Source organism: Euphorbia lathyris, chromosome 7, assembly GCF_963576675.1.
Source record: "Euphorbia lathyris chromosome 7, ddEupLath1.1, whole genome shotgun sequence".
NCBI classification, from domain to species: domain Eukaryota; kingdom Viridiplantae; phylum Streptophyta; class Magnoliopsida; order Malpighiales; family Euphorbiaceae; genus Euphorbia; species Euphorbia lathyris.
The window spans coordinates 9953122-9968343 of NC_088916.1; the positions used below are offsets into that span (position 1 = coordinate 9953122).

At 34.7% G+C, this 15222-nt stretch overlaps 2 protein-coding genes across 2 annotated transcripts; one reads left to right on the forward strand and one right to left on the reverse strand.

Moving 5' to 3' along the window:
* Nucleotides 1-1290: 1290 nt before the first annotated feature.
* Nucleotides 1291-4345, forward strand: LOC136201178 (uncharacterized protein At2g27730, mitochondrial). The gene is made up of 3 exons (XM_065991770.1): nt 1291-1483; nt 2152-2235; nt 4118-4345. The coding sequence occupies exons 1-3, from the start codon at nt 1343-1345 to the stop codon at nt 4142-4144; spliced, it is 252 nt and encodes an 83-aa protein (XP_065847842.1). The 5' UTR covers nt 1291-1342; the 3' UTR covers nt 4145-4345.
* Nucleotides 4346-5192: 847 nt separating this feature from the next.
* On the reverse strand, nt 5193-13826 carry LOC136201177 (probable mannitol dehydrogenase). The gene is made up of 6 exons (XM_065991769.1): nt 13735-13826; nt 12483-12596; nt 9937-10274; nt 8445-8620; nt 6771-6924; nt 5193-5687 (listed from the first exon to the last, which is right to left on the reverse strand). Exons 1-6 carry the CDS (start codon nt 13821-13823, stop codon nt 5467-5469), a joined length of 1092 nt encoding a protein of 363 aa, XP_065847841.1. The 5' UTR covers nt 13824-13826; the 3' UTR covers nt 5193-5466.
* Between the last annotated feature and the right edge of the window lie 1396 nt (nt 13827-15222).

The following is a 15222-nucleotide window of genomic DNA, read 5'->3' on the forward strand; positions in this document are numbered from 1 at the left end:
TCGGGCACCTTTACGTCCAGCTGTCCACCACTTGTTAAAAGGGGAATAAATCCTATTAGACTCATATCTCCTCGCATGAAATGCTCGGCTAACATCGCCGGGGGGGGGGGGGGACCACTTGATTCAGAATATCACCTTAAGGCCCAAGAGGCCCACCAACGTCCGACAGGCAAATGGGCCAGGACGGCAGAGGGCCCCTAGGCCCAAGTCAATCCGATATAAATAGGCCATTAAAGGAAGGACAACAGATCGGGTAACTCATATTCTCTCTACTTCACTCACACTAGATTACTAAACTTTCTAAGAATAACTAACTGTCTTAATCTTCGGAGTGTCCGCAGGGACCGATCCCCGCGCAGAGCCGAACCCCGAAGAAGCAGGACCTCCCCGACGGAGATCCGGATCACTATTCCGCATTCCCTGATTAAAAAGTTTTGTGAATGTTGGTATTTCCATACCCGATTAAAGTAAGAACTACCCGAATGAACGTATGAACTCTAACATTCACAAAACTTCCATAATAAAGGAAATAATTTATCAAGAAAATATTATAACATCAGGCGTCGGATCTCCGCCAACCCCTGGGCCAGTTGTTGGGACTGGTTTAAGTGATCCACCCTAGTCCACTAGGGACTAGGAGAGTCGGGCATCCGGCCTTGGGGAAGGGAGGCGGATGTCTCCGTTCGGGTAGAATCCCGTCGGACACTTTGGGTAGGCCCATAGTGCGAGTTGCTTATATATCGAGGTTTAACCACGATAAACCCCTCCGAGACGGATTACGGATATATGAATTGACGGGATGCCTACTGTTAAAAGGGGATAGACCCCTCGGATGGTGTTGGCTGGCCGAGACTCTGAGAAACCTCAGCGCCACACAGGGCCAGATGACAGATCAACTTGCTGCTGAAGGTCATGAGAGGGCTTTGGGCGTCTCTATTTTTTCTTCCCCCTGAGTTCCTTGTGTCTTTGTTGTCTGAAGATAATGTAGGGGTTAGCTTTCCTAGGCTAATTCCAGGTTAGTTTATCGTAGTGTTTTGTTTATCTTTTTCTTTCTTGTTCTTACTAAAAAAATTATGGTATACCCTTATCAACAAATTTTTTATAAAAAGTTATTGATGTTATAATTGCTTCATTTCTTTTGTGATTCATTTCAAAGATATCGAATCATTTTCAATTTTACTACTTTATAAATTAATAATTAATAATTTATTGATTAATTAAGATTCTACCCGATGTATTCTGCCCGTGTAGCCCGCTTTTTTCCCGTTTAAAACTCTTTCTTAGTAGTCTCTTTCATTTTCTAGAATACGTAGAAGACCCCTTTTGAACTCTGAAAGAAGAAATGGCAACTAGATTTTCGCTCAACCGACTCACTGTCACTAGCTCGATGCAGTCAACTCGGGCGGCTTCTCGTTACTTCAGCGACGGAAAGGGCCGAGTCCTCAGTGAAGAGGAACGCGCCGCCGAGACCGTTTATATACAGGTTTCTTTCTTTCTTTCGTTTTTCTTTTTTTATTTTCCAGTTATATATACATATATACTGCTTGACTCCCGATGAAGTTTTGAAAGTAGAAGTAGATAAAATAGAATGAAAGACAAGAAAGGGAAACTGATTATTATGAACTCTTTGATCCAAGTATCTAGGTCAATGATGCCTTCTATTTTCATTTCTCTTGATATGTTTATGATTTAAACTATATTCGTTTTTTGTTTGAGAGATGTTAGTGAAATTGCTTTGGTGGAGAACGATTCTGCTCTTAGTTTAATATAGTTCAGGGATTGTGTTTGGAAAGCGAAAAGAAATTACATAGGGAAATCGATTAGTCGGTTTTATGTATGTGATGCTTCTAGAAGTGATTTTAAGACTATCAAGATGACATAGTTACTTGTTTTTCTTTGGTTGATTTGTTTCATGAATGTAAGTGATCTTTTAATTCCAAATTAGGATGACGGCAATGTTTTGATTTCCAATATTTCACTTGTCTGAGGTCTGGATTGAATCAGGGGATTTTAGTTTCTTTGTCTTGCTCAGTTCATTATTTGTATGAATATAATACTGTTTGGTTCTGCAATTGTGATTGCATCAGTAATCTGATTCATTTTTTTCCGGCTTTTGATTTTTGCTGATACCTTCTGGACATCTATTTGAAGAAAATGGAGAGGGAGAGGCTGGAGAAGATGAGGCAGAAGGCTGAGAAAGAAAGGGCTGAGAAACAGAAAGAGAGCGCTGACAAGGTACATAATTGTTTTGCCTTCAATGGAGTTTAAACCTACATCATGTACATTTATCTAGTCTTCTTGGAATCCATTGCCAACTCGAGAATTTTGCCTGTTTGCTTTTATGTGATTTCCTGAAATTTTCCCTATTTTTTAACTTTGTTGATGAAGATCTCTTCTCTTGCACCTGATCTGTTTTCCATGTGTTAATTACTTTTAACACAAAGAAAGGGAAATAAGTATTTTCCATTGCCCTGTTGGTTTATGTAGAATTCCTAACTTTATTAGTTGTAAGCATCAAAATGCAAAATTAGATGATAAAATCTGGCTTTGTTTTGGTCTTTCTTATATGCTTTTGGACAAATTCTGAACAAAAAAAAAAAAAAAAGTGTAGATATTGTGTCTGGTTTGAGTTTTCATTCTAGGTTCTTCTGGGCTGTGGTTGTTTTTGGTCGGTTTGGTACATTGGTTAGTGTGTTAGGGGAATATGAGAATTGGGATCCCTATCCCACTGGCTTGAATGTTGTTAATCCTGGGTAGGCAGTTGAGGATAGTTTAGCAAAATGAGTTAGTTAGTGGAGTAATTCTAAAGTTAGTGTGCTGCAATCTTTTGAGCTAGAATTTATTGCTCTTTCTTTTCCCTATCTTCATTACCTTGTGATTTGAGAAGTGAGCGAAGGAATTGATGTTAGTGATTAGGGCTGTAAATGAGCCGGCAGCTCATGAGCAGTTCAGTGGTTCGGCTCGATTTATAAATGAGCTGAGCACGTGAGGCTCGATTTGTAACGACCTGAGCTTGAGCATGGTGAAACGTGAGCAGGCTCAGTTGTAAGTTTGTGAATAAGCTCATGAACAAGCTCAATTATAAAGCTCATGAACATGAACATGCTCGATTATAAAGCTTATGGACAAGCTCATAAACAAGCTTATAAACTACGTAGTTTTGTGTTGTTAATATTATTTAGACCTAATAGTTAGATATGTTTGAATTTAGTAATAAGTTAGCATCTAATTTGTTCACGAGCTTCACTCTTGAGCTAGATTATGAACAAAATTAATGAGCTGTTCGCGAGCAAAGTTCATGAACATAATTAACGAGCTGCTGGAGAGCAAAGCTCGTGAACAAATAAACGACCTGCTTGCAAGCAAATAATTTCCTTAGTGATATCAGTTTGAACATGATTTTGAGCTCACACCGAGCTTGAAGCTCGGCTTGGCTCAATTACAACCCTATTAGTAGTGGTTTATAATTATTTACTGTTGTCATCTTGCTGGAACATCTCCAAGAAATTATGCCATGTGAGGCAAGGTTCAAGTTGATTTTGATCTTTGTTGGATGGCCTGAATGCATGCCGATTAAAATTCAATTTGGTATTGCATTTGTACTATAAACTTGAACTACCAGTTCTATCAGTTTGAGGTCTGATATTGGTGCTGGCCAAATGTTTGTCTTAAAAGTAGATCCACTTCTTTCTCATATCTACTCCTTTTTTATGCAACGTATATTGGTTTCTGCACTTAAAAATAGGACAAGGGTCAAAAAATTCCAAAACGTATTTGGGGAAGTGTAATTATATCCTTAATGTTTTCAAGGTTGCAATTTCGCACTAATCGTTTTTGCTCTAGCTCAATTTTGTCATTTTTCAAGTGAATACTGATGAAAATCACTGATGAATTTGATTCTGCCAGTTGTCTCTATAAATCGTGTTGTTATGTGAAATTGACAGCCGTGAATGCCTTGTTGCTAGAAGGTGGTTGACACTTAATTTCCTATTGTAGGCTTGTATTTCTGGCAATAACTTGCAATGTCTTGTTCTGGTTAATTCTGTTTCTTTTTGAGATAGCAGTTTTCAGGCTCTCTTAGAAAAATCTGAGTTGATTGATTTATTCTCATTTTCAGAGTACTGAAGGGAGCAATAAGAGTTGAAACTTGAAGTCATCTTGGCATGTAAGTGAATCTTGTGTAATCAGCAATAAAAATGTTACTTTTAACTGTCCTAAGTCCATGTATAAATAAGTAACTATTTTAGCAATATCACTTGAACAATATGGGCATGATGGCCGTTGTTGTTGTATGCTAATGTTCTATGTTAAGATGTTCGTTTCTTACTCAGACTCATTGTGGTTTTGTTGCTCTACCAAATTTATTTGCTGCTCGTTTATTCGGCGTCAATTGTTTCAAGCTTTCCATTGCTTTACTAGTGGATAAAAAAAACACTAATGGTCACTGAAGTTTGGTCATTAAATTTTAAAACACTAAAGTTTTGCTGCTGATTGAGTTTTTTTACCAGCGTCACATCATCACTTTAGTGCCACGTCGACTAAAAAAACTATTGTAACTTTATTGTAGCCAGACTAAAACTTTAGTAACTTCATTGTCCTATTATGTATGATTTTCTAAACATTCGATCACTTATATATCTAGCATTATGTATTTTTTATAGGGATCAATCTTTTGTAAGTTTTGAAAATTATATAGAATTAGATCATATTAGGAATTTAAGCTGCATAGAATTTAGCATTTTAAACTGTGATTAATCATTTGTTTGATAAAAAAATTGCCGTTTCAAACAATCTCAAAAACTAAGTCTAATTTACCCATACATCATAAAAACACTTGAAAAGACTAGTTATTTTTATTTGATCTGTTATTTAATTGTCATATTAGATCTTCAAAACATCAATTATATTTAAAATATATATTTCGTGTTATTAATACAATTACAAACAACATGTTAAAACTCAAGTTTGTTATGTACAAGTAATCATAATTTTTTTTGTCTAAAATGTTGATTAACTGGTCAAAATGCATGAAACTTTTCAATTTATCAGTAACCTTGTTTGAAGATCCGATATAATAGTCAAATAAGGGTTATACCAGTTTGTACCAATTTTTTTGTTAAGTAAGAATAAAAGAGTACAATTTTATACGCTAAGCATACATAAGAATTTCACAAAAAAACAATGAGGAAAAATTTAAATTTATCACTTGAAAAATAATAATAACATGCAACAACATGTATATTGCACGGATTTTCTGCTAGTATTGACTAATTAAAGAAAGAGATTCATATTATTTGAATTCTTATTCCATTTAACACAAACCTTCTTACAAACGCATTCATTATGTAACAGTCCAGATTCAAATGCACTCGACCGATGAAAAAGTAGATACATAAAATATTTATATATCAAATTTTTCATTGGTTGAATCCACTTAAACCCGAATTATTCTAAATTTAATTTAATTTATATATTATATATATAATCATTCGAAGAAACAGAATTAGCAATGTCAATGACAAATCGATATTTAACATCAGCTTTGAGCAATCGATCAATGGCAGTATTGATATAATCAAATGGTATGAGTTCAACATCTGCAGTTATTCCATGTTCTGCTGCAAAGTTAATCATCTCTTGTGTCTCCTTCATTCCACCAATGCTGCTCCCACCCACCATTTTTCTCTCTATTATAGCAATTCATAATACAAGTTTAATTATCATCGAAATAAGGATTAAAGCACTATTTGGTTTCGGACCTGTAAAAAAAAGTGTTGGTTTTTGGCTTCTAACCTATTATTTTGATAATCTCTATCCTTTGATCGATTTAAGATATTGATCTTTACCCTTTTTGTGCTATCAAAAATTGGTAAAATCTTAACCATTTGCATCCGGTTGAGATCTCACCAAATTTGAATAGGTTAAGGAGTAAATGTACCAAATAATAGATTAGAGTCCAAAAATCAACATTTTGGATAGCTCAGAAGCAAGGGGTAAAAAGCGCACACAGTCATTAAAGTAGAGAGTATCTACGCCATTAGTCACTAAAGTAGATTTTGAGTTAAAGTAGCACTCTCAAGTTAATAAAGTCACTATGTCCGAATGCTGACGGCAACGACACCTCATTGACACATCCTAGACATGATTGGAGCAGTCGTCATGCTGTTCACATGGCTGCCAAGTGTCAGTTAGTGTGATATTTTGTTTTCCTTTTTGGACACTTGGCAATCATGTGGACGACATGTGGTTGGCACTAGTGGATACTCTAATTATGTTTACGATATGTCATTGATGTTAGTATTTCAATGGAGTAGGTCGTCAGATTCGGTCATTGTGACTTTATTGGCGGAGATGTGCTTATTTTAGTGACTTTCCAGAAGAAGAATCTACTTTAGTGGTGCAAATACTTTCTACTTTAGTGATCTTGTGTGCTTTTTATACCAGAAGCGAGATAGTGCTTTTAGTCTAAAAGTAAGAGATAAGTATCAAAATAATCTTAATTTTTTTTTCCTTTTGAGGAAGTGCCAATTTAAATTCAATGTGCAAATAACGTCATTTTAGTCGCAACTTTTGTGCAACGGTACAATTATAGGATTGTGTTAACGGAACTTGTATGTTTGAGTCATCAAGTTCCGTTAATCCAGGCTTATAATTTCACTATTTCACGAGCTTTGAGATTAAAATGATGCTATTTTATACGTTGGGACTAAACTGACGTTTCTATATAAACGTTGAGGGTATATTGGTAAATTAGAAGATATATAATATACTTGAGAGCAAGGCAGAAGGTGGAAGTTCATGTGATTTTGCAGTGACACCAATCAAAACCAACTTTCCATGAGGTTTCAATAAATCCAACAAAGGCAATAGAGGATGATTTCCTGATACTGTATCTATTATACCATCCATTGTGCTCATTGCTTCCTACAATATTCACCAAATTTATCAATATCTTCAAACTATTAACCATCTTTTGTTAAATTTAAAGAAAACTAAAAAAAATAAATTCTGAAATTTGATCGATTTGTAAATACAGTTTCCATACAAAAATTTGTGCTTTGTGCAGTTACAAACTAAGCTATTTTGTCAAAAGTTGCTGTCTATTTATCCAAAAGAGAGCGGTTTGAGTTTGTAAATTATCCAAAATACAAAGTCTGATTTTGCAAATTAATTAAACCACAAGTATTGTTTGATTGAAAAATTGACTCGTATGTCTTTTAACTACAATTTTCACAAAACACAGACCACTATTTATAAATTTTTAAACCACAAAGACTGTCTTTACAATTCATCCGAACCATATGGTTTATTTTTATACTTTTATTTTAATTCATATGCAACATAATAGTAAGGGTTAATCCTAAAAAAGAACTCTTATGATTTCATTGATTTGCAAATTTGTCGGTGTTAGTAATTTTCAACACAAAAAAGACTGGTTAAATAAAAGATTTTCGACTAATTACGGTAGTTTTGCTTACGTGGCATAGAACAATTTGTCAAAAAAAATTCTTCCTTTTTTACTTTGAAAAGTCAAAAAGGGAATTTTTTTTAGTAAAATTGCCCTTTATAACGTCAGCAAAATTGACGATGCTAGGCGAAAATATTTTATTTGGTAACGGAGCAAAATCAGTCATTTTTTGTAATAAAAATGACGACAAGTACTAATCTGCAAATTAGTGAAACCATATGAGTTTTTTCAAATTAATATATTAGAAGCCATCTGAACTTAATTGACCCATAAAGTTGATTGATTGACTAAACTTACAAAGTGTTATGTAGCTTCATGAACTTGCTTAACATGATATGATTAACTGTTACTTTAAATAAATTAAAGTGGTTAATATGTCATTTTAAACAATTTCAGTGGACAAATCAGCCATTTCAAACAAATTTAAGTGGTCAATAGGTTACTTGAAACAAGTTCACAATACAGTTTGTAAGTTCAGCTTTTGGGGCAAATTCAGTGAGCTCTTAATATATTAAGCACAATAGTAATAATTTTATGGAGATAATGTCTTAATTTGCTTATCACTTTTTAGGTTCAAAGTGCATATATACTTGCAACACATGAAATTGTGCAATTATATATTTACCTAACAAAATTTGAATGGGTTGATTTGACAATTATTCGATTGCCAAATTGGATCTTCCAAACAAGTTTATCAATAAATTGAAATAGTTTCGTGAATTTTGAAACATTGTTTATATCTGTTTTAATAATACAACAACATTTTAAACAATTTCTTATGATCAACTAGTGTTCTAAAAATCGGTCCAGCCGACTGCTTAAGTAAAGATTTTTACATTGTCCCGATTTCTTCAAATTGAGCAGAATTAAATCGGTCATTTTAAATAAATTAAAGTAGTCAATAAATTATTTTAAGGAAGTTCAGAATACTAACGAGACAGTTTATAAGTTCATAGATAATAATAATAATGTGTACCTTCATTTGATCATTGTCCGAACTGACCAAAAAAGAGTCAGCACCAAGACTCTGAATAGCGTCATACTCTTTGTGAGGAGAGGTACTAATGACGGTGACTTTCAAACCCATAGCCTTGCCAAATTTCACAACCATATGACCAAGCCCACCTAGCCCAACCACGCCAACATGCATACCTGTTTCACAAATTTACAAACTTTTTTAAAAAAAATACAAACTTTTCTTTTTCTAATATTATTAACAAAACCTTTTTACAATTTCCGCACTTGTATGTTTGTCGGAAAATAATATGTAAAAGAAATTCTTTTATTGAAAAATAAAATATTTTCCTATGTTTGACTATAATACTAGAAAACGAAAATAAGTGATGGGTGATTATTGAAGGTAAATGTACCATTAGTCATTGAATTTATATGGTTGTTTTAAAAATGTTAGTCAGTTTCAATTTTACTCAATAAAATCACTCAACTTTAAGTTTTGTCTCAATTAGATCGCTCCAGCGATTTCAGTTAATTAAAAGATATCATAATAGTGACATATCAGCATGAGTCAACTCAGATCTCTGACCGAAACCACATATGGCATCCACGTAGCGCCACCTTTTTGTCACGTGACGATTATTTTTATGAAAAAAAAACAATTTTTTTTGGGCTGTCATGTGTCGTTTCGATAAGATATATGAGTTGACTTATACTGACGTGCCAGTTATAGTATCCTTCCGAGGCATTTAGGGTTGTAAACGGGGGGAGGGGGGATTGCATTAACCATCCCTGACCACTTGTCTCGAGGATTCCCCATCCCCGAATTACAAATAGGAAAAATTTAGCTACCATCCCCGTCTTACGAGGAATCCCTATCACCGTTTAAGTTTTTAAATTTTTTAATTTTTTCTTGTAAAGCATCAATTTATAGTATATAATTTTTTTAAAGTCATAAACTACTATTTCAGGGACATATAAAATCATAAACTACTAGATATAGAAAATTAACTAAACAATTACAAACAAAGATTCAAAGCATAAAATAAAAACAAGTCCAAAATAGATTATATATATATTAGTTTTTTTTTTTTCTATATCGTATTTAGTCGGGGATTCCCATTGGGGACATTCGGGGTTGAGGGACGGGGACGGGGATGAGACACTTATAACCATCCCCTCCGTCTCCGACTGTCGGGGACAATATACAAACCATCCCCGTCCCATGGAGATCCCAAACGTGGATTCCCCGCCCCATCGGGGCGAGTCTCCAACGGGGATGGGGAATCCCCAACTAATTGACAGCCCTAATTTTAACCACTAAAATCGTTGGAGTGACCTAATTGAGACAGAACTCAAAATTGAGTGATTTTATTGGGACCAGCCTTCCCCTATGAATTTTTTAGGAAGACGCCGTTCCTAAGACTCATACTCATAACCTCTCGATGGCATGACAACAACGTTTACTGGTAGGCCAAATCTCAACCTCATGGTAATGTAGTTAAAAATATCACCTGGTGTGTGGAGTCCATAGTATTTGAGTGGACTATAAACACTGATACCAGCACACAAGAGAGGAGCAGCAGCATGAAGAGGTAGATTAAGAGGTATGTTAACAACAAAGTGTTGATCTGCTACCATAATGTCTGAATATCCACCATAGTTAACAGTTCCATCATAGTATTTTCCAAGAAATGTTGGGATGACTTGTGGGCAATAATTCTCAAGATTGTTGTTGCATTCTTCACAACTTAAACATGATCCAATCATACAACCTACTCCAACTCTATCTCCAACTTTGAATTTCTCTACTTTGCTTCCCACTTCTTTCACTATTCCCACTATTTCATGCCTTCATATTCAAACAAATCTATTACTTGTTACTACTCAATGAATAAACTCGGAATAACCATCTTAAAATTAAATGATAGGCATAATAATTAATAATTAGAACCTTAAACTATCAAAATCATCAATTAGGTCTATGAAGTAACAAAAAATCATCAATTGAGTCTCCATTGTAAACAAAAATCATCAATTAAGGCCTCATCGAAAATCATTCGGTTGAACATTTTCAGACCTCTTTCCCTAAACTCATTTTGAACCAACACGGAGATAGATTATTACAGTCTATATTAAATAGTCATAATTTCTGATTCAATTGATGATTTTTACTTAGTTTAGGGACCTGATTGATGATTTTGATAGTTTAATATCCTAATTGACCTTAAAGCTTTAGTATCATATTTACTATAAAACCATATTTTTTATTTTTCAAAATCATCATTTTTGGAGTTTTCTCTTTCTAAACACTAAATTTCTCTCTCATAAAAAACAGACCTCCAACCTAAAAAGTTGAAGAATTAAAGTTGCTTAAAATATATAATTTAATTTTTGATTTTTTTTTTATTTTGAGATCGTTATCGGTCAAATTTGGTAAAGTTAACCCAAAATGAAAATTTTGCAAACCATATGGTTTGATTTTTAACCAAAAAAAAAAAAAAACCCCACAAATACTGATATGTAAAAACGTATAGTTTAATTTGAAATTAACCCTAAACTTTAATTAGAGATTTTATTTGTAGATAAGTTAACTTATTGAGATATTTTAGGTAAATTCAATCAAAATGACATTAATTTTCTGTATTTTAAATTGATACATGTAAAAAGATATGACGTTGTGAATCAAATTAAAAAAAAAAGAAATCGGGGAATCAAATTAATGAGTCACACTATGAAACTTTGGGAGCGAGTGATCGAACAAAGGCTAAGGAGGACGGTGAAGATCTCGGAAAACCAGTTTGGCTTTATGCCGGGAAGATCAACTATGGAAGCCATCCATCTAATGAGACAATTAATGGAGCACTATCGAAATAAGAAGAAAGACTTGCATATGGTTTTCATTGACTTGGAGAAAGCATATGATAAGGTACCAATGGAAGTACTTTGGTGGGCCTTGATAAGGAAAGGCATTTTGCGGAAATATATTGACATCATAAAGGACATGTATGAGGGAGCATGCACGAGTGTACGTACTAGTGTTGGGAAGACTGAAGAGTTTCCTATTACGATTGGAGTGCATCAAGGTTCCGCACTAAGCCCATTTCTTTTTGCCATCGTTATGGATGAACTAACAAGTTCACTTCAAGATGGTATACCATGATGCATGCTGTTTGCAGATGATATTGTGTTGGTTGATGAGACGAAAGAAGGAGTGGAGAGGAAGTTGGAACTATGGAGACAAACTCTAGAATCTAGAGGCTTTAAGTTGAGCCGAAGTAAGACAGAATATTTGGAGTGTAAGTTTAGCGGCCATAGGAGTAGGGAGGCAGAGACAATCATCCTAGATGGGAGAGTTGTTCAGGCCTCGAATTGCTTCCGGTATTTAGGATCTATTATCCAAACGGATGGAGAAGTAGATGAAGATGTTGCTCATAGGATTAAAGCTGGTTGGTGGAAGTGGAAGAGTGCTACGGGTTTCCTTTGTGACCCCGGCATGCCTAATAGATTGAAGGAGAAATTCTACCGGACGACAATTAGACCAGCACTGTTATATGGTACGGAGTGTTGGGCAGTGAAACACTGCCACATCCATAAGATGTCGGTGGCGGAGATGCGTATGTTGAGATGGATGTGTGGTCATACGAGAAAGGATCAGGTGAGTAATGAAATAATTAGGACAAAAGTAGGGGTCACATCTATTGAGAATAAAATGAGAGAAAACCGACTAAGGTGGTTTGGCCATGTGAGACGTAGAGCGTTTGATGCGCCGGTTAGGAGAACCGAAGAGTGGCAAAGGGATGTAGTGGTGAGGGGTAGGGGAAGACCTAAGCAAACTTGGAGGAGGGTGATCGAGAGTGATATGAGTTTATTGGAAATTGAGGAAAATATGGTAGTGGATAGGACGGAGTGGAGGGAGCGAATTTGTGTCATTGACACGACTTGATTTCACGGTTTTATATGATGGTTCATGTTAACCGACCCCGAATCATTTCGGGACTAAGGCTTTGTTGTTGTTGTATGGAAAATTGAAGGGTTAAAGTGAAAAGTGAGTACTTACCCAGGGACAAAAGGATAAGTAGTAAAGCCCATGTCATTTTTGATCATGTGAAGATCGGAATGACATATTCCACAATACATTACTTTCAAACACACATCTTTCTCTCCCGTTGCCCTGCAAGTACATACAAACATTAATTATATTCATCAATATAAAGTAGACTGTAATCGAGTCGAGCCGAGTTCTGATATATTTATATTTGGCTCGATAAAAAATGGACGAATTCGACTTCGATTTCATATTCAAGCTCGGTTTAATAAGAAAATTATTCGATCACGAGGTGCTCTCGAGTAGCTTGTTATTATTTGTTCGTGAGCAAATCTCATGAGCAGCCCATTAATTTTGTTTATGAACTTTACTTACGAAAATTCATTAATTATGTTCATCAGCTTCGTAGTTTTTAAAACCTATAAAACTAAAAATTCACAAAAAACTACATAGTTTTACGTTTTCCCTTTTAAAACCGAGCTTGTTCACGAGTTTGTTCATAAACATTATAATCGAAAGTCTTCATTAATAATATAATCGAGTTTCTTTATGCCTCGTTTAAGAAATCGTACACAAACCTATAACTAAGGGTGTCAAAATGGGTTCATGAATCATAAACGGGTCGTGTCGGGTTCATTAATAATTAAAGGTTAACCTTGACACGGCCCATTTAATAAACGAATTGACATGACACAATAATAAATAAATACCTCAGTTGACTTGTTTTACCCGTTTAATATTTCCAAAGATACATAATAATTTAAGAAAATATAAAATTCAAATCTACAAAAATCAAAGTCAATGGTTTATACACCCTATACTTTAATAAATATATTATTTACAAAAAAAAAAATTAAAAGTTAAACGGGTTAGAAAGTTTATTAAAGAGCTGATGAGTCAACCCGGAACACGACTTGTTTATTTTTTGGGTTAATTGTATCAACCCTTTTATGATATGAACTCGCCTCAACCCTAATTCGTTTAATTTGCAGATTACTGAATTGTGTTATCATGTCATGATCCATTTTGGCAACTGTATCTATAATCGAGCTTGCTCGCATCGAGCCGAGTTTTATCGTGCTCAAATTCGATTCATTTACGAATAGAATCTCATAATAATACTCAAGTTCGGCTCATTTACAAAATGAGCCGAACAAGATTGAGTAAAAACCGAATACCGAACTACTTATAAAAGGTTAGGCTCGTTTAACGGAAGAAGAGGATAATAATAAAAAAATATATAGAAGGAAAAGACAAGAATAACCTCCTAGAAAAATGGAAAGGAGAAAGGACACCAGTTTGATCGGTTGCAGCCCATCCAAAAGCCTTATTTGGAAGCTCTTTCTCAACCATTTTTGAAAGATATAAAACATTGCTTTGGTGATGCTTTATTTATATATGGAATTTAGTAGTTGGCTTGGCTCACCTTTCCCTTTCATTTATTCAACTCTCTCCATAATATAAATTAATACTATTACTATTCCCTTACGTTATATATATTTTAAATATCCCACAAATTTATCTAGTAAGTCAACGAATCTCAAAACTTTATTATATTAGATCTTACATAAGGGTTTACGTACACATGGTTCATAGTTTGATTTTCAATGTAGTTTTCAAGTTCTTAGGAATGTGTATTGAGGAGATAGGTGCCAATCTCTATCGGTTTGACTTCTTTCACCTTTTGGAGCGCGAACGGGTTATTCAATGGGGCCCTTGGACATATGAGCAAAACCTGCTCCTAACCAAGAGACTCGACGAGAATTTCAATCTGAAAGACGTGGTGTTGACAGACGCGGAGTTCTGAGTACAGATTTATGATTTACCTCCAGGGTTTATGTTTGAAAGGTTGCGATTACCATTGGCAATTTTCTGGGTTTGTTTGTGGAATCTGACATCAATAACTTCACTAGAGCAGTTCACACGTACATGCGTATCAAAGATTCCATCAATGTGCTTGAACCTTTAAAAAGAAAGATGAAGGTCAGTAGAGCAGGTGAAATTGCTTCATGGGTACTTTTTAAATATGAATGCCTGTTAGCACGGACTCTAATGATGTAATTAGGTTGTCTGTGCTTGGTATGTTATAGCTGGGTCCCGTATCGCTTCGTATGTGATTAAAGACCGAAATCCAAACTTATTTATCTCAATCTTAGAGCTTAAAGTCAACTATTTTCCATTCTAATTCTAGTGCACCATTTGGGACGCAATTCAAAGGTCAAACGAAGGAGTTATGACCATTTGAAGTTTTCCGAACAGGAACATGAGACGATGTTAAAGCCATATTTTTTAATTTGGACCTTAAAACATAAAATGTCCGTATCATCGAGATGAATCCAACCGTATAAAAATCATCAAAATCCGAGATTGGAAAGGTCATTTTAAAGACCCGGAATGATCTGCACTACATCCGGGATTAGGGGCAAATCTGCCTCTAACTAAATGGTGGTCGATCGGCAACTGGTAGAAAGTTACATCAGTTTTTGAATTTCTACTGTAACATGCACATTAACTCAAAATAATAGTAAAAAACTATTCACATTCGGTTAAGGAATGGGGAAGCCATTTTAGAAAAAAGAAAAAGAAAAAAGAAGTTATAGAAGGTTAGAAGAGTTACAGAGAAAGATAGAGGAAGTGAGAGAAAGATTCATCTTCATCTTCTTCAACCCAAATCATTCCAAAACACACACAATTCATCTCCAAATCATTCAAAACATCAATTGAGATGATAATATTGAGTTTAGAGAGAAGT